This window comes from Nicotiana tabacum, chromosome 1, assembly GCF_000715075.1.
Source record: "Nicotiana tabacum cultivar K326 chromosome 1, ASM71507v2, whole genome shotgun sequence".
In the NCBI taxonomy this organism is placed as follows: domain Eukaryota; kingdom Viridiplantae; phylum Streptophyta; class Magnoliopsida; order Solanales; family Solanaceae; genus Nicotiana; species Nicotiana tabacum.
This window is the reverse complement of record NC_134080.1, coordinates 156,478,322-156,498,440: the sequence shown is the minus strand read 5'-3', so window position 1 is coordinate 156,498,440 and position 20,119 is coordinate 156,478,322. Positions and strand designations below refer to the sequence as shown.

Here is a 20,119-nt window from a genome sequence, read left to right as displayed (position 1 = left end):
TTTTTTTCTTTAAAAAAAATTAAGGTCTCGAAGAAAGACTTTTCTAAAGAAGGAAGTAAAAGAATTTTTTTTTTTGATTTTTTGAAAATTGTGGGCCGGAACCGATGAGATTTGCCTACGTATCTCACATCCCGTGAGAACCAGACCCGCATAGTTCGGCCAATTTTGACACAACGGGAAAATATGACTTATTTTGAAATGACTTTTTCTTTTATTTATTTTTTTCAAAATTTTGGCAGAGTTTCAGGATATTTCGAGTACCGGGATTTTCAAAACCGGATGGATTTTCTCTTTCTACTTCACTCTTGGTTTTTCTTGATTTTCTTTCCCTATTCTAGAAGTCGGTCAACGTGCAAGATGAAACAAATAAATGCACAAGTAGCACGTTAGAATGCATCTGGATGGTCTTTTAATTTAGGTACACCTGTCCTAGACAGACCCAACCTCTTTGTTGAGTCCCCAAAGTCAAATGTACGTGATGCAAACAAGCGTACCTACTAGAGATCCGGCATGAGGCTATGTTATTCTAGGTTTAAATCCTAGGGTGTGTTTTTCTAGACCTAGCATATCCGAGCAGACAATTCGAGCCGAGGAGGGGCAATGTACCAGGAACCAAAAGGTCATCCGGCGTTGTAACTAATCTGATACTCGTCCTAAATTAGGGTATGACACTAACAGAAAAGAAGTCACGCCAGCGTGTGCTTCCCAGAATATTTAGAACACTCAAAGAGAAGAAGGGTTTCGTAACAATTTTATATACAGTTCAAACAATATCAAAGCGGTAAAAAGCGGCATTTAGCACATTAGACTCAAACACGTAAAAAATAATAATAATAAACAAAAATCAAGTATAACAGTTATTCTAAAATCAAATTCTGAACCCTAAACCAGAGATTCTGGGTTCGATCCTCAGCAGAGTCGCCAGAACTGTCACACCTCCTTTTTTCCGAGGGGATAAGGAGTTTTTTCAATTAAAGTGACATTAATCAAAATGGGATTATTTATTCATTTAGAGTAGCCACTTGGGATAATTATTATAGCGTCCCAAGTCATCGATTTATTTTTAAAATCCCAAATCGAGGAAATTGACTCTTATTTATGATCCGCGAACACAGAAGATCGGGTAAGGAATTATGTTAACCCGAAAAAAGGTGTGAGACACTCCCCAGTTTCGTAATTTTAGCATGGTCGCTCAACTATAAATAATTAGCCTAATTATCTGATTTAATACATATTTGAAATCTATGTGCATTTTTACTTTTTGACCGCTTTTAGTATTTATAGAATTTGTTTGAACAAGTCGCGATGTCGCGTACTCGTTTGTATTTTTGTACACATTGCGAATCGCGCCACGTGAAAAGCACCCGCGATTCACAACATGTTAATTTTTATTATTATTTGAAGTCGGGGGTCAAATCACGCGAAACGTGCACTCGAATTTGGGAATTAAGTATCATGACTATGTTATAGGAACCGTACCCATAGCCACGATAATTCATATTATTAGTCGTGCCTAAAGCAAGCTACGATATTTATAAATCCTTTTGCTAAACTAATTTGAGATTATTATGAGGCAAGGAGCTATGAGACGTCCAAATTCTTTAGGAATACGACCAAAGTGATGGTTTTCAGAAAGCACACTGGACGAAAAGCATTCAGAGAAGAAGAAAATTTATTAAAATTCTAAAACAAGTTATATAGATGCAGAACAGTGGATGGTGAAGCTATGATTACCAAAAATCTACCCAGTTACTCTTTGTAAAAAAAATAGAAAAGGGAAAAAATCTACCCAATTACTTTCGCACGTTTTCTTTGGCAAAAATAATAAGGTAAAGTTTTAATTTGGCAGACGTCCACTCCAATGTATATGACACTCTTTATATTATGAGACAGCTCCTAAGTAACAAATGGAAACAAAATAGAAAACTGTACTAATATGTAAATTCGATGCAATTTCAAATTGTAAAGGGATAAGATAGTGTTAACCTAGATCGGGAAGTATTAATTCTATGAACATAGCACACTAGATATTGTTCTTAGACTAAAACCAGATCCATGTAAGTATAGTTGAAGCTTACAGTGATTTTGAGTGAGATTTCCAAGTTCTGGTGCGAATATTCCTTTCAATGAATATCCATGAAGGTCCAACATTTGCACTTTACCATCCTTACATTGGACACCAGACTACATGGTTTCTTACGTATATGGCTACATATCGGACCGCCGCCGGAGCTGCAAACAAACACCTCATCGGCAAACTCAATTTCAACCTTCTTGGACTGGTATTTGGAGTTATTTTTCGGCTGAGTTTAAGGCTTTTGGAGCTTGGTTTTCGTGGCTACTTTGTTGCATTATGTGGTGGAATTCATCTGAGTTTTAGGCTGATATTGAGCACATTCAAAGCAAAAGAAGTTGTAGTTTGATGGAAAAAGGGGACAAAAGATTAGGCTTATGAGTAGGAGCGCTACGAAGCTTAAGGGACTATTTTAATGTCTGATTTTTCAGCTTTTTTTATGGAGCTGGAAATGCAGAAACAAAGTGCTTTTCTCGTTCTCTCCTCTTCAAGCTGTTGCGCAACTTTTCCTTCTTTTACTCTAGGGTTCTTTTTTTTGTGTATGAATGAATTGGCTTTTATGTGGTAGGGTAAAGGAGTATAGGCCAAGGGGAATGGGTTGTCCGCTTTGGGCCTTTGTTGGAAGGTATGTACTCAAAATTGGCCTAATTAGCCAAAAATCTATCAACCCAATATCAACTCTTGCTTATTACACAAAACAAAGATAAAGATACTACCAAAATATTAATTAGTCCTACTTAAGTAGAATAAACTATTAAAATAAAATTAACCGTTAAAACAAAATTATTTTTGGCATTTTCAAATAATAATAAAAATAATATCTTTCTAAAAATACCTAATACCTGAATTAAACAGAAAAAATGAATCTATTTTTTTTGTGTTTTCAATTTCATATCTTAAAACTAAAATTGTATATCTATAAACTCAAATAAATATTAAAAATACTACGAATACTAACGATAATTCTAATGTGGGGGTCAAAAATTACGTGCTTATACTGACCAAGAAAAATGTTGATCTCAAGAAACAGGTCGAGGACCTGAAGGAGAGGCTGCTTAACAAGCAAGTGTCGGTAAATGCTCGAATGGATATCCTCCTTAGTACCCTTGTCTCTTCATCTCTGCCTCCCTCTTCTAGTGCTCCTTAAAATAGTTCCCTTCCCACTGTCCAGTTAAAAGTTGTATGTCCTATATCTTGGTTCCTTTGTTTTGTTATTTTTGGTGGCCGGTACTTTTTAGGTTGTTTCTTTTTGTGAATGGTTGTGTTACAATGCTACTACTAATTCTGTTCGCTTTTTTGTCAAATTAATGAGCATCTCGTCCTTTTGCTATGCATGTTTTACTCTTATGCTATGTTTTTAGTCATGCTTTGTGCACACATGTGGCATGAGTTAATCATGTTGGATTTCTTTTTGCTTATTACTTGTGCATAATCTTTTTATGATGCCAAAAATGGGAAAATTGACAGGGGGAACAGGTTCTCAGGGGGAATACAAGAAATATTGTATGGTGATCTGGTTCTAAGGGAGAACTTCAATTATAAGTTTGTCATCATCAAAAAGGAGAAAATTGATAAGTTATGTGTTTTTATATTTTGATGATCTAATAAACTTTATGATAAAAATCAGATCGAGAACCTGTTACACATTCTCAAAGTGCTCAAAAACAACAAGTCTCAAGTCGAGCATGAGTTCCAACAACTAGAGTCAAAGAAACGAAAGAGGGAACATATGGACATCAATTCCCTTGCTGACTGTACCAATCAACTCCTCACAGCTGTAAAGTTGCTGCAACTGTTCCTTTGTACACACGCAATAATGCAAACAGTGCAGCATTCACTTATGGGGAATGCCTTGTACCGGATAATTGCTTACATCATCCAAGTGACATCACTTGTATATTATCAACATGAAGCAAAGGAAAAACACACACTTGCACATCCTGAAATTAATCAAGTTCTCTCTCAAGTGTGCTGCCTTTTTGCAAGTGATATTCAAGGCTTCAAGAACAAAAAACAACAGAACAAAGGACCAGTTTCCTGCACCGTGTTATCAAATATTTTTAGTTGTGTTGTAACTTTGTTTGAGTGATCTACTTGTAATCCTACTTAGCTCAGCTAGAAGTATTGTGTAGGAAATCATTTGTAAAACCATAAACCTTGTGTTTATGTCTTGTCTAGAGTTAGTCAAGTTGTTAGCTTTATAATAGAGTTATTACGAAGAGGCTTGTAATAGAGTTATTACAAGTGAGTGAGGGATTAAGAGTGTAATTCCTAGGTTACAATAGTTTGTAATCTAAAGTTTGCTTAGTAGTGAAGTTGAAATACTACGAGTGTAGGTCGTAGTTTTTAATCCTGTGAGCTGGGAGTTTTTCATATAAAACTCTATTGTGTTATCTACTTGTCTCTCATTATGTATGTTCCGTGAGAACTGACTATACAGTTTGGTGGACCCTAAGTTTTCATCAGAGAAACATGACAATACAAGATTAATGGTTAATGCATGGGCAATATGTAGGGATCCAAAGTACTGGGAAAATGCTGAATGTTTTGAACCAGAAAGACACCGAAATTCGACACTTGGTTTCAAAGGGAATCACTTTGAGTTCATACTTTGGTGCTGGAAGAAGGGCATGTCCTGGTTTGTTTGGAATATCAAATCTTAAGCTTCCACTTGCTCAGCTTTTGTTCCATTTTGATTGGAAACGCCCAAATGGTATTGAACCAAACAACCTTGATATGACAGAGGCTTTTGGTGAAACCGTAAGGAAGAAAACCAACTTGCGTGTAATTGGAATTCGCTATATGTCTAAATCATGTGGCTTATGGCCGTAACTCGGAGAAAGAGAATAAGAGTGATTGTCGGAATGTAAAAAAAGAACTTGGGTCGCTCATAGAAACTAAGGTCCACCAAAGTTCTCACAACAATAGTAAATAAAGAATACACAATATGTACGTGAAAAACTTCCAACTCATGGGATTAAAAATCACGACCTACCCTAATAGGATTTCAACTTCACTAACTAAGCAAACTTCAGATTACAACATATTGCAATCTAGGAATTAAACTCTTAAACACTCACATCTTACAATAACTCTATTGTAAGCCCTTTGTACTAACTCGATTACAAAGCCACACACTTGACTAACTCTAGTCAAACAACCAAAAAGCAATAATGGTTTAAATGATATCCTACTAAATGCTTCTAAAAAGTTGTTTAGAAATTATAAGTAAATACAAAAGACAAAGACACATCAAACTAAAGGATACAAGACATTAATGTTGGGTTCTGGTCCTTTGTTTTGTAGCTCCTTTGTTCTTCAATGCACCTGAGGGAAACAGAGGTGGCGGCACACTTGAGAGAATAATTGATTTTGTATTTGCAAGTGTTAGGTCAAAACCTTGTAACATGTTGTTTATATATGTGAGATCACGAGGGTAGTTACAAGGTATTTCCAGTTTAGCAAATTGCAACTATGCTATTGTACTGTTGCAAGTATAGTGCAATAGCTTTAACATCTGTAGAGTTGACTTGCGTGACGGCCTGAGGAACTGATCCTATCTCTTCCCTCTGAGGTTCCCTTATTTGTTTTTCCCGAGAATTAAACCAAACAACAGGGTATGTTGCAAAGAGCACAAGGGAACTGATTGTATCAGGTTCCTATATGCTTCTTCCATGAATTTTGACAAATTATCAAAATCATACTCGCATAACTTATCAATTGTTTCTAGGAAAAGAAAGAACTGCTATAACAACCACTGGGACATGCATTTTATTCTCTTCCATGGTGTACCTCTCGACCCCATCTCCAAGCAACTTTTAGACTAGCGAGTCATGAATGTATTATGTTGAACGAGTCAATAAGTCAAGATGTTCTGTCTGTTTTTCCCTTTCTTGGGAAGGTTTGTGTCTGATCCATATTGGTAATTTTTGGAAACCAATATATATATATAAATTAATAGAAAATGGCATTTAGTACATTTTTTAAAAAAAATTACAAGAAAAGAAAGGAAAAATGCCAAGTTTTAACTAACATAACAACCTAGAATAAATTACATTACAATCTTGTAATAAATGGGAAAAAGTCAAAGAAGGGCCTAAATTCACTCAAATTCGAGAGAATGAGAGGCAAATTGTACCTCCTAATATTTGGATCTCCCAATCACGTGTCCTAAAATCATCGGTGTAATAGCATAATCCAACTAATTATTTTCCACAAGAAAAGTTAATGAATTCTCCATTAGACAGGGTGTTCTTCTTTGTTGTTTGTTTAATCTCAATAACAAAGAGAAGTTAGATATTATAAGAGGGCAGAAGACCTTTCTTGTTGAAGTTTTTTTCTCTGCCATTTCTAACTCTTAATTAAAGAAGTTATTGAGATTGAATTTTCAAACAAAAGCAGAGAAGACATCAAAAATAGAGAAGAATGGCATTCACAGGAACATTGGATAAATGCAAAGCTTGTGATAAGACTGTTTATTTTGTTGATTTGTTGACTGCTGATGGTATAACTTACCATAAATCTTGCTTCAAATGCAGCCATTGCAAAGGCACTCTTGTGGTGCATTTTCTTACTCTTTTTGAGTTCTTTAAATATGTTCTTATGGACTGTGAAAATTTAACATAATCGGACCTAACTTGCTTAAGATTTGAGGCGTATTAATAGTCGCTGTTCTTGTTTCAACATCCCTTGTTCAATTTTCAACAAGTTGACTAAGAAGTTTCTCTTTATCTCAAATCTTTCTTGCTTGCTTATCCTTTCATTTCCTTTATATTTTACCTTCTATCTTCTTCAATCCTTATAAGTATGTGTATGGAAAGGTCACCCTTTTCCTCACCTCAATATATCAGCAACTATATCTTAATCTCAAACAAGTTAAAGTCGTCTATGTCACTATATTTAAACATTTAAAGCGGTTACATATTATGTACTATGAGATATTAATTGCAAAGTACTAATTTAATTTACTACCACGACCCTCTTCTTTTATCCAGACTTGGACCGATAATGTGCATGCTTACACATGCATGGAGTTTTCCCCCACCAGAACCTCCCAAAAATAAGAATAAGAATATAAATAAAAGGCGTCTAGGAAAAACTACAAATAGTGACAAATTTCTCACTTTCCTTACATTTATAATGAGAAAATTGATGTACAGTTTTCATTCGATGTAGGATCATTGAGATCTTGGCCTTATGTACTCTTAGTTTCAAACACATTGTGGCTTAAGAACATTAAGTACTTAAAGAATACATCACCCTTATCTTATTTTTTGTGTTTTTTTATATGTTTCTTTTTTCATTTATGCTATTACATGGGATAATCTGGCAATTATATATGTAGATGAGCAACTACTCCTCTATGGATGGAGTCCTCTATTGCAAGCCTCATTTCGAACAGCTTTTTAAGGAATGTGGAAATTTTAGCAAGAACTTTCAGACTTGTGAGACATACTTTCCAATAGATTATATAATACATTAATATTAACCTTCTTTACCAATCAATTTATTCATTTTTACTAATCATTTTTTCCCCATGTAATTAAACATTTCAGCTGCTAAGCCTGAGAGGGAACATGCACTGGTATGTTCTCTTTGTATCGTACAACTCATGATATATCTACATTATTAATTTTAATTAGATTTGATTCTACATGACATTGCAAATGCAAAATTTTCTATTTTATTTTTCCATAAAAAAAAACCCCTAATTTATGAATTTTTTTGCAGACTAGGACTCCAAGCAAACTCTCTGCCATGTTCTCTGGAACCCAAGACAAATGTGCAGCTTGCAACAAAACTGTCTATCCACTTGAAAAGGTTAATATCATTTATTTTGAAAAAACCATTACAACAACAACGGCCCAGTATAATCTCATTAACTAGTTAAATTTAGTATTGTGATCCCATATTTAGTATGACGAAATTCATTTTCTAGGAAAATATTTTTTTATGAGAAAATCACATTTTTATGTTTTGGTTACTAGAATCAGAAGGGAGAAAATGACTTCCCTCACCTATAGACAAAAGTTATTTTCCCTGCTATTATCTTTTTACTTTAACTTCATATTACTTGCTCTTACGAATATTTTGGTGTTATTATTAATTAATATTACTCAATACCTTCATCGAAATAACTCTCTAACCTGTTAATATTTTTTTATTAATTTTCAATACTTCACCCGTTTCAATTTATGTGACCTATTTAACCGGGCACAAAATTTAAAAAAAGAAAGAGAAGACTTTTGAACTTGTGGTGCAAAATAAGATACATATATTATGTGTGGATATGAATCATTATTATTTTCAAATATGGAAAGGGGTTATTCTTTTTTTCACAGGCTAGAAAAGAAAATAGATTCACATAAACTAAAACGGAGGACATATATATTTTTTCGAGAAATATCTCACCAATCAAACACCGAAAAACAACTTTTAGAAAAATATTTTTCGGAAAAAATATTTGAAAAAATGACTTATATCATATCAAGCACACTCTTAGGAAAAAAGTAAATAAGATCGGTAAAATACAATTACAACAACAACTACTACTATTACTATGTCTCAGTTCCAACAAGCTGGAATCAGCTTTATGAATCATCATCAAAGATTGGTAAAATAGATCTTGAAATTCTATCTCAGGTGACAATGGAAGGAGAATCATTTCACAAATCATGTTTCAAGTGTGCTCATGGAGGTTGTCCACTTACACATGCAACTTATGCTTCACTTGATGGAGTCCTTTATTGCAAGCACCATTTTGCTCAACTCTTCATGGAAAAAGGCACTTATCAACATGTTCTTGAAGCTGCAAATAATAAGAAGATTAATGCTGAAACACCAACAAATAATGAACCTGAAGATGATGAGGCTGCTAAGGAAACAATTGATAAACAACCAGAAAAGGAACCTGATGAGGAAGAGTCACAAGAATCCTAAATTATTGATCAATTTATTTTCTATAAAAAAAAATCCAAAATGTTTGTGTATTTCTGATCAGTAAATAAAGTTTTTTCCTTTTCTTTTTGTGATCAATAGACAAACTTCCTACCTTATTGTAATCATATTTCTTGCCTGGATTTTTTCATTTTTTATTTACACTTCTTTTATTTCGAGCCCGTACACATGTTAAAAAGATATATATTTTAAAGAGCAACTCGGTGCACTAAGCTTCCACTATGTGCAAGATTCAGGGAAGGGCCGGACTATAAGGATCTCGTACGCAGTCTTATCCTGCATTTCCGTAAGAGGCTGTTTTTACTACTTGAACCCATATTAAAAGGTATACTCTGTATACTTTATTATACGAATTTGATCGTGTTAGATAATGGGCACATTCAGTTCAATTTATATGACGGTATTTGATGGGGCACGAATATTAAGAAAGTAAAAAAAGACTTTAAAAAAGTGACGTCTAAAATATTCATAGACATTTCTATGACTATAAAATCATGTCATAAAAAAAAAAAAAAAAAAAAAAAAAAACTAAGAAGTTTAAGTGACATTATTTTTGAATATAAAAAATTATTTTTCGGGACAAATTAAAAAGAAATTCGTGTCATGTAGAATGTGATATTTCTTATTTTCCTTTCTTTTAGTGAAAAATGCAAAAAGGAATATGTTTGGACCAACAACAACAACGGCCTAGTATAATCCCACAAGTGGGGTTTGGGGAGGATTATATGTATGCAGACCTTACCCTTACTCCGAGGGGCAAAGAGGTTGTTTCCAGGAGACCCTCGGCTCAAGAAAGCAACAAGAGACGATATATTAGTACCATCAATAGAATCATAATAAAATAACAACAATATAAGAAATACGAAATAGATGGAAGGTATAATAATAACTAGCAGATAAAGCCCTGCATCAGTAGATGACTACTAGCATCCTAAAACTAACTCCTAATTGGCTAATCTCACTCTAGTGCACTGTAGAAATATTCACAACTTACCCCTAGCCAACAACTCTAATGTTCGACCTCCACAATTCCCTGTCAAGGGCCATGTCCTCAGCAATCCTAAGTCGTGTCATGTCCTGTCTGATCACCTCTCCCCAATTCTTCTTAGGTCTCCCTCTACCTCTTCTCGTGCCCACCACAGCCAGTCGCTCACACCTCCTCACCGGTGCATCAGTGCTCTTCCTCTGAATGTTCCCGAACCATCTGAGTCTTGCTTCCCGCATCTTGTCCTCCATGGGAGCCACGCTCACCTTCTCTCGAATTGCTTCATTCCTAATCTTATCCATCCTTGTATTCCCGCACATCCACCTCAACATCCTCATCTCTGCTACTTTCATCTTCTGGATGTGTGAGTTCTTAACCGGCCAACACTCAGTCCCATACAACATGGCAGGCCTAACCACTGCTCTATAAAACTTACCTTTTAGTAACGGTGGCACTTTCTTATCACACAGGACTCCCGACGCTAACCTCCACGTCATCCACCCCACCCCTATACGGTGTATGACATCCTCGTCGATCTCTCCGATCCCCTGAATAACCGACCCAGGGTACTTGAAGCTACCCCTCTTGGGAATGACTTGAGAGTCAAGCCTCACGTCCACTCTCACTTTCGTTGGCTCGACCCCAAATTTGCACTCAAGGTATTCCGCCTTCGTCCTGCTTAACTTGAAACCTTTAGACTCAAGGGCATGTCTCCAAACCTCTAGCCTCTCGTTGACGCCGCTTCGTGTCTCGTCAATTAGAACTATGTCATCAGCAAATAGCATGCACATGGCACCTCCCCTTGAATATGATGAGTTAGTGCATCCATCACCAGGGCAAATAGGAATGGGCTAAACGCAGACCCTTGGTGCAACCCCGTAATAACCGGAAAGTGCTCGGAGTCGCTTCCTACTGTCCTAACCTGAGTCTTAGCTCCATCATACATGTCTTTAATCACCCTAATATAGGCAACCGAAATCCCTTTAGCCTCCGGGGGAGCTCCATAAGACCTCCTAGGAACCCTGTCTCACTGTTTGGACCCTCAAAGATATTTCAAAAAGAGCAGCGTAGCTTTCCTAATACCCAATACTTTCTAAACTCTTCAAATCGCTTCTACTAATTACATTTTAAAAATTCTCTCTTATTTCTTTCTAACCCCCAATAGTTTCATTGTTTCTTAAAACGAACCCTGCTTTCCCCAGTTCAGAATTCGCGAAGGAAAAATGAACCCCAGAACTGATAAACTCGTAAGAAGGACGACTATGGTGGCTACTGTCACTGCTTCCTATTTTCTTCTCACTGCTGATTATGGCCCTGAACCCAATGTTCTTGACCCGGTATAATTTCTAATTGCGTCCTTCAATTTTCATTTTTAATTACATGTTGATGTTTTAATCTTGAAGTTCATCTATTTAAATTTTTAGTTCGTCGTTTTGTGTGTGAGTAGTTGATCGTGAAATTTAATATTTGGTTTTGAACTAGTATAAATGTGAAAACTTTCGTTTGTTGTAGAGGAAATGATCTCCTGCGCCCATTTACAATTTGAATTGTAAGAAATAACCTTACGATGTTCTCCTTTATTTTATTTACAGATGTTTTGTGTTATTTTTTACTGATCTCATGTGAAAGAGTCATAACTTAAGTGATAATATATTTGGGATGGACTACAAACCGAATCTCATGTTGGGGGAAAGGACTTTCAAAGGCTTTAAACAAATAATGGGTCAAGTTGGCTTGATAAATAGTAAGAAATCTCAATTGTTGGGAATTATCTACTGATAATAGTTACATATTTCTCTGTATTAGGTGCCTCCTCTTACCCTATTTTTCTTGCTGGTGAAGAATTTTGCGTTTCTGGTTTCAATTGGTCCTGTAATTTGTTGAGTTCCTTAGAATTAGTACCAGGGCTTGCCCTAGAAGTTCCTTTTCTTCTTCCTTTGTTAATCGAGTTTAAGTTATATACGCTATTGGTGTACATAAATTTTACGCTATCAGGTCACATTTATCTATTACAAAAGGTAATTTGCACTATTTTCAAGATTACAAATCTTAATTTTCGTTGAGGCTTACCTGTATAGATCTTTGGGGTGACCTGTAGTGTAAAATTCTTTACGCTAACCGTGTACATAACTTAAACTCTTATTAATTATAGCATATTAGAGTAGAAAAATGTAATGGAGTGAACAAATAGGTTGGTTTTTTCCGGAACATACTGTAGGAACTTGGTAATTGGAATATTGGAGTATTATAACAACAACTACACCTGAATCCCAAGCAAGTCGGGGTCGGATATATGAATCCTCACGGATAATGTAAGTCCATTTAATATCATCTATGGCCAATATTATGCAAAATAACAAAAACAACAAACCCAGTGAAATCCTACAAGTGGGATCTGGGGAGGGTAGTGTGTACGCAACCTTACCCCTAACTTTTTGAAGGTAGAGAGGTTGTTTCCGATAGACCTTCGGCTCAAGGAAAGCATAATCCCAACAATCAATGAAAGGACAAACAAAGCAGTAACAACAGCAAGAAAATAAACATATTGTAGGAACTTGGTAATTGGAATATTGGAGTACTATAACAATAACTACGCCTGAATTCCAAGTAATAGCCTGTTTGGCCAAGCTGGAAAAATTAGCTTATTTTGAGTAGTGTTTTTTTTGTAGAAGTGCTATTATTAAAAGTACTTTTGGTGAGAAGCAGTTTGTGTTTGACTAATTAATTAGAAAAACACTTCTAAGCAGCAATTAGTGTTTGACCAAGCTTTTAAAAAGTGCTTCTAAGTGTATCTTTCTCAAAAGTGCTTCTCAAAAAAGTGCTTCGGAGAAGAAGTTATTTTTTTCTGCATCTACAAAACTGCTTCTACTTCTACTCAAAAGCAATTTTTTAAAATTCTAAAAGCTTGGCCAAACACTCCACTTTGAAAAAAAAAGCATTTTTTTGAGGAAAAAAAAGTACTTTTCAACTTGGAGAAACTTGGCCAAATTGGCTATAAGTCGGGGTCGAATATGTGAATCCTCACTGACCATGTAAGTCCATTTAATATCTATGGCGAATATTATGCAAAACAACAACAACAAACAACCCAGTGAAATCCTACAAGTGGGGTCTGGGGAGGGTAGTGTATACGCAGCCTTACCCCTACCTTTGTGAAGGTGAAGAGGTTGTTTCTGATAGACCCTCGGCTCAAGGAAAGCATAATCCCAATAATCAATAAAAGGACAAACAAAGCAGTAACAATAACAAGAAAATAAGATAACCGAAGCAAAGAATTAACAGATAATCATAGAAAAGTAAGAACTTGGAAAGTAAAGTAATACTACCGGTATGTAGAAGAGAAACGCACGACTAACTACTGACCTACTATCTTTATCCTCGACCCCCACACCCTCCTATCAAGGGTTATTTCCTCAGTATGCTGAATCACCTCTCCCAAATACTTCTTCGGTCTACCTCTGCCTCTACTGAGGCCCACCATTGTCAATCTCTCACACCTTCTCACTGGGGCATCTGGGATATTATGCAAAACAAAAATAAAAATAAAGGTAGTGGAAGTTCTCTATATTTTCCGCTAGCATAAACTCATTTATTTCAATTTGTGGCAACATGACTTTGGGGAGTGTAAAAAGTTCGTTCACCTTTTGCAAGTGTACCTACTATTCATACTTGAGTCAGTTTATGCACAGATGCATGGGACTCTTCTCTGGGAGAAATGGAGCTTTGCAGTTGGAAGTCTATTTCTCGTACATTGACTTTTACTCTGTGGCACTCACGTGCTCCGTGAGAATTGTGTGTCTGGAAGTAGTAAATAGTATAGGCCAACTTGTTTTTCCTTTATGTCTTGTTTGCGCAAAACTAGTGTGGCCTCCCTTTGCGCACAAGTAATGTAGTGGCAGACGCTGCTTCAGGGGTGGCACTGGCTATACATGGTGTTGTTATTCCACGACCTCCCGCCTCTGATGGACCCAGCTCCATCGCCCCCTCATCTGCTCCTGGGCTTAGTTGTGTTGAGGCTACACTTCAAGCTTCTTATTCTTCTGGGAAGATTGTTGAGCATGCCCCATCTGATATTAGTGCCGGACCAGTATTTCCAGTTAAGATGTCGCCAAAGGCTCCATACTCTCCTCCTTCCTGCTACCCTACTGGTGTTTCTGGTCATTCCTGTAGCAGCGGGGTGCTAATTTCTGAGATTGATACCCCTCAAGGAAATGGCGAGATCCTTTCGACACCTAAAGTTCCTATTGCTAGCAATGCTATGGTCTTGTATTCCTCCGGTAGGGGCAAGGAAAGGGTGCATATAGAAGACGCCTGTCCAATCTCGTCACGGATTGGAGGAGGGGATATGTCTTTCTAGATGGAGGATAAACTATTAAACTTTGGAAAGTTTCTAGGTGTTTCTTTTGAAGGGAAGGAAGATAGGATGTTAGAACTATTGAGGGAGATTGAGCAACAATCTTGTTATGATGGTGCAGGGAGGGAGTTGGGTCAAGGTGTTAAGCAAAATAATTTAGGGGATGTAGTGGTGTACCAGAGAAGGGGCCGGGTATGTGACAGGGAGGAAGGGAACTCAGTTAGAGGGGGTGGGGAGAAGGAGGATATTGTTTCTTATGGAAGTTAAAATTCTTTCATGGAATATGAAGGTGATGAATGACCCAAACAAAAGGGTCATCATCAAAGTGGGAGTTAGAGAGTGGGGTGCTAACCTAGTTTGCTTTCAGGAGACAAAAATGGAAGTTTTGTCGGATGTGATTGTGAGGAGTGTCTGGGGAGGTAGTTGGGTAAAATATGACTGGGTTCTAGCAGCGGGAAGTGTCGGGGGTATTCTTCTAATGTGGGATGATAGAAGCTTGGAGGTAAAGGAGATTAAGAAGGGAGTTTTTTCTTTAGCAGCTCTTGTCAAAAATAGAGGGAGTGGGGTGGAGTGGGGATTTTGGGGAGTATACGGACCGGTAGGAGAAGGGTCCAAGGTGTTTTTCTGGGAGGAACTGGCTAATATGATGGGGGAATGGGACATTCCATGGGTTTTAGGGGAGACTTTAACACTATTAGATTCCCGGAGGAGAGATTAGGGTGTAGTATGATTTCGAGGGCCATGGAGGAGTTTTCTGACTTCATCAATGATCACTTTTTCATTGATCTTCCTCTGTCAAGGGAAATGTTTACTTGGGCCAGGGCAGAGGATTCCAACTCAAGGTCTAGACTTGATAGATTTCTGATATCGCCCTCGTGGGATGAGCTGGTGTCGAACGTGCTGCAGATTCCTTTACTTAGGCTGACTTCGGATCATTTGCCTATCTTGCTAGATGGATGCAGAGGGAGGGGGGTGTGTGCTCCCTTCCGATTCGAGAACATGTGGTTGAAGGTGCCAGGATTTGGTGACAAGGTGAAAGAATGGTGGACAAGCTACGGGGTATCAGGGACACCTTCATTCCGCCTTTCGAAGAAACTCAAATTGCTCAAGGGAGATATTATTAGGTGGAATAAGGAAATTTTTGGGAGGGTTGAGGTTAAAATGAGGGAGCTTATGCATGAATTGGGGGATCTAGAGAGAGGGGAAGGGGCGAGGGAGTTAGATGAATATGAGAAAGAGAGATTGGGGGAGGTTAAGAGGGAAATAGTCGAGTTAGCAATAGCTCAGGAGACTAGTTGGCGGCAAAAATCGAGGGCGCTATGGCTAAAGGAAGGGGATTCGAATACTAAATTTTTCCAAAGGGTGGCAGTTGCAAATCGAAGGAGAAACTTCATAGAGTCCTTACTTGTGGATGGGGTGAGGATTGAGGGAGAGGAGGAGGTAAAAGGGGCGATAGTGGAGTTTTATGAGAACTTATACAAAGAGGAAGTTAGTTGGAGGCCGACTTTGAGGGGGAATAGAGTTCAACCACATATGGGAGGGAGACAGTGAATGGCTAGAAAGGGCTTTCGAGGAGGAGGATGTGCACGAGGCTGTGTCGACTTGTGCTAGTGATAAGGCCCCTGGCCCTGATGGTTTCTCCTTGGCCTTCTTCCAGCTCTGTTGGGACACCATCAAGGGGGAGTTGATGGAAGCCATTGAATATTTTCATGTGAATGGTGTTTTCGAGAGAAGTATCAATGCTTCTTTTATTACTATTGTGCCTAAGAAAGAAGATGTATCTTGTATCAGTGACTACAGGCCTATTAGTCTCGTGGGGAGCATTTACAGGATTATTTCTAAAGTGTTTTCCAATAGACTCGAGAAGGTGCTTAGAATGTGTTTGTGGACGGTAGGTAGATCCTGGATGCCGCTTTGGTGGCAAATGAACTTGTAGACTCCAGAAGGAAAAATAGAGATCCCGGCTTACTATGCAAGTTGGACCTTGAGAAGGCTTTCGACCATGTCGGAGTTCCTGGATTTCATTATGATGCGGATGGGGTTTGGGGCAAGATGGAGGGGATGGATCAAGTTCTGCATTTCCTTAGTCAGATTCTCTATCCTAGTTAATGGTAGCCCGTGTGGTTTCTTTGGCAGCTCCAGGGGTCTCAGGCAAAGAGACCCCCTATCCCCCATGCTTTCTAGTGATGGATGCTTCGAGTAAAATGATGGATCGTGCGGCGGGCGGAGGCTTCTTGAGAGGATTCTTAGCTCCGATTGGGATGCCCAGTGCCCAAAGAGTCTCTCATTTGCTTTTTGTGGATGACACCTTGGCTTTCTGTGATGCCGATATGGATCAGTTGACCTACCTGAAGCAGGTCCAGCAGTGGTTTCAGATAGTATCAGGTCTCAAAATCAACCTCGGCAAGTGTGAGATTTTCCCGGTGGGTGAGGTTGCTAACATTGATGTTTTGTCTTATGTTCTCAGATGTAAGGTGGGCTCCCTTCCCACTACTTACCTGGGTCTCCCATTGGGCGCTTCGCATAAGGATACTACGATTTGGAATCCAGTGATCGAAAGGGTTGAAAAAAGATTTGCAGGCTGGCTGAAACGGTACTTGTCAAAGGCGGAAAGGAAGTGCTCATTAAAAGCACTTTATCGAGTATGCCCACCTATTACTTGTCCCTGTTGCAAGCTCCTGTGAGCATCACAGAAAAACTGGAGCGGCTTCAAAGGAATTTTCTTTAGGATGCAGCGGATGGAACTAGAAAGTATCATCTAGTGAATTGGCAGACAGTCACTTCCCCAAAGAAGTGGGGTGGACTTGGAGTGAAAGATCTTAGAGTATTCAACAGAGCTTTGTTGGGGAAATGGCTGTGGAGATTCGGGGTAGAAGAGCATGCTCTATGGAGGGAGGTCATAGTAGAAAAGTACGATTTCACGGGAGGGGATTGGAGGACCAAGGCAATCACAACACCTTTCGGGTGTGGCATGTGGAGGAGCATCATGAAGAATTGGGAATGCTTCAGTGGCAACATGTCTTATAGGGTGGGAGATGGAAGGAGAATCAGCTTTTAAAATCATAGGTGGTGTGGAGAGGATACTCTGAGGGTCTCCTTCCCCATGTCTTCAGAGTTTCAAACCAGAAGGAATTGATGGTCCAACAGATTCGTAAGGAGCATGAAGGGGGAGTAGTATGTGACCTCTCATTTAGAAGGAAAATGCAAGATTGGGAGATTGCGGAACTCCAAGATTTATTGACACTACTATATGGGCAAGACAGGCCTCTGCCATCTTGTGATTCTTGGAGATGGGGTTTGCGTGGCGATGGTTTGTTTACCGTAAAGTCCTTTTACCAGAGTATGTTGGTGAGAAAGGAGGCCTCTTTTCCATACTCCTCGATCTGGATTCCTAAGTCGCCCACGAAGGTGTGCTTTTTTGCATGGCTAATGGCGAGGAGAGTGATTTTGACTAGTGAGAATCTTCGAAAGAGGGGAATTACACTTGTTAGTTGGTGCTATATGTGTAAAAGCTCAGGGGAAGAAGTTGATCATCTTTTGTTGCATTACCCTGTGTCCTCGGCTTTGTGGAGGGCGATCCTAACCTTTTTGGTGTTCAATGGGTGATGCCAAGCACTGTAAAGGAAATGCTATATAGTTGGGCCGGTTTCCGTAGAAGAAGAAAGCAAAAGGCGTGGAAGTTCGCCCTGTTAGCTCTCATGTGGATAGTTTGGGGGAGAGAAATAGGAGAGCTTTTGAGGGAATTGAGTCTCCTTTTTCACATCTTAAGAATAGTCTTTTATCTTTGATCGCTTTTTGGTGCACTCATATAACCCCTATTTGTATAGAAGATTGGGCGTCTTTTGTAGAGAATCATGTTCTGATGTAAATTCTCTACTTTTTGGTATACTTCTTGTATACGGGAGTTTCTCTCCCTTTTGATTAATACAATTTACCTTATAAAAAAAACCATCTTTCAAATCTTGTTCCAGGTAGAAAGTGCATCTCTTTGAATTGCTGCAATGTTTGGTACTAGCATAGCATATTAGAAATTGTCATCTCTTTTTTCTCTCTAAGTTATTATCAAGTGACCTTTCGAGAATTTGCTTCTTTTGTTGCATATTATTTTGCTTTGCAATAAGCTCTTCCTGATGTGTTGTTTCTGCTTTTAAAATGTCAGATTAAAAATGCAATACTGTCAGCAGAACATTCTCTGAAAGAGTCGATATTTGGACCAAAGAAAGGTGTTCAAGAACGCGAGACTGAGAAATTGGCCCCTAGCTCGTCAGAGAAACATCAAAAGTCTGGCGGCTAGCTTGTTTTCTCGTCTAAGGAGGCAGAATGTAGGACTACAGCAACCCAACATCTGTAACTCTACTTTAGTTTCTGAGTTCTTCTTTGAGTGAATGTGAATATTAGAGTTGGCCTTGTTTAAGCATATTACTGATGCTGTAAATGTGATCGATGCTGGAGTGTTTATTTTGGTATCCAGGGATCTTTCATCAGTTGAATGAATTACACTTTTCGTCTATAACCTGACAAGCTCACCTTCATGTGAGCTGTTATTCTCATGAGTTTAACTCTTTTAAGAAAAACTCAGTTCAAAAGAGTATTAGTCTAATCAAGGTGCAGTTTCCATTTAGGGGTCTAAGGTGTATAACCGGAGCCTGTGGAAATTCATGAAATATGTGTATTTTTTTTTTTGGCCATCTTGAATGAATTGCTTCTGGAGTGCGACATGTAGGAACAGGGTTTAGTTTGGTTTGGTTTCCATAAAAAGCGAACTAACCTGACTCATGTATACTCCTAACTTGCATAAAGTTTCTTAGTGCGCATTTTCGTATCATACTTCAGCCAATCCTGTACTGAATAGCGCTTGATGTGTTAGATTAGATGAATGTTGCGAGTTCAAACTCTATTCCGGACCAAAATCTTGATATTCAAGTAGAGAAGGAAAGAAAAGTGAGTCCGTTAACCAGAGAGTTTTAAACTGCGTGTCAGTTTGCCCTCGGGACTTTTTGATTATCGACACAACGTGTAATAACAAAGATATGTGAATAAGAAATACAAGAAGATTTCTTGATTATCATAAAAACAAAAAACAAGAAAAGTTTAGAAAGCTTCGGTGTTCGAAAGTAACTAGGGAGAGGAACAGAAACTAGTTCTTATCCACCCAATATGGAAGCATTGATCGGTCGAAATCTTTTCTTTCAGAAATAGCCTCTTTCCACTTAGCAAATAAGACTCCTGGAGGCTGGAGTTGAGTTCAAATTCAGTGACTCCAGTCTTCTGTATTGGCTAATGGAAATCGAGGAAGCAAATTGGCATGACAATCATAAATTTAATACACTTTCTCTCTTAGGTAATCCAATTTGGAGAACTTGGGGAAAAAGGCTTCGAGCTGCTACTTGTATCCTCTAGTAATGACTATAAGTTGCTACTGCTAAATTACAAGCTAATTAATTCATAAGAAAAAATTATCCATGCTTGCCTTAACATTTTACATTTTGTAACAAACGGAAAAAAAAAATTAAAAGTAAAAAAGAAGAATGAAAGTGAAGAAAAATAAAAGAAAGAATGCAAAAAAAATAGAAAATTGGAAAAAAGGGAGATTGTCTGAGCCCGGGTTCGAACCGGGGACCTCTAGTGTGTGAGACTAGCGTGATAACCGACTACACCACCCAGACTTGTCTGTCCGTTTAACGCTAGTTTATTTATAAAATTAAAATCAACTGACGCATCTTAATTAGTTTGAGCATTCACACTATTG

General features: G+C 38.0%; 2 protein-coding genes and 1 non-coding gene across 3 annotated transcripts; 2 read left to right on the top strand and 1 right to left on the bottom strand.

Moving 5' to 3' along the window:
• The first annotated feature begins 6,499 nt into the window (after positions 1-6,499).
• On the top strand, positions 6,500-9,013 carry LOC107768724 (LIM domain-containing protein PLIM2c-like). Its single transcript, NM_001324994.1, has 5 exons — positions 6,500-6,634; positions 7,419-7,518; positions 7,630-7,658; positions 7,805-7,894; positions 8,717-9,013. Exons 1-5 carry the CDS (start codon positions 6,500-6,502, stop codon positions 9,011-9,013), a joined length of 651 nt encoding a protein of 216 aa, NP_001311923.1.
• A 7,465-nt stretch (positions 9,014-16,478) lies between these two features.
• LOC142164210 (uncharacterized) lies at positions 16,479-18,664 on the top strand. The gene is made up of 2 exons (XM_075221635.1): positions 16,479-17,012; positions 18,530-18,664. The coding sequence occupies exons 1-2, from the start codon at positions 16,479-16,481 to the stop codon at positions 18,662-18,664; spliced, it is 669 nt and encodes a 222-aa protein (XP_075077736.1).
• A 1,298-nt stretch (positions 18,665-19,962) lies between these two features.
• Positions 19,963-20,036, bottom strand: TRNAV-CAC (transfer RNA valine (anticodon CAC)). The gene has a single exon. It is a non-coding gene; the product is annotated as a tRNA-Val (tRNA).
• Positions 20,037-20,119: the final 83 nt, after the last annotated feature.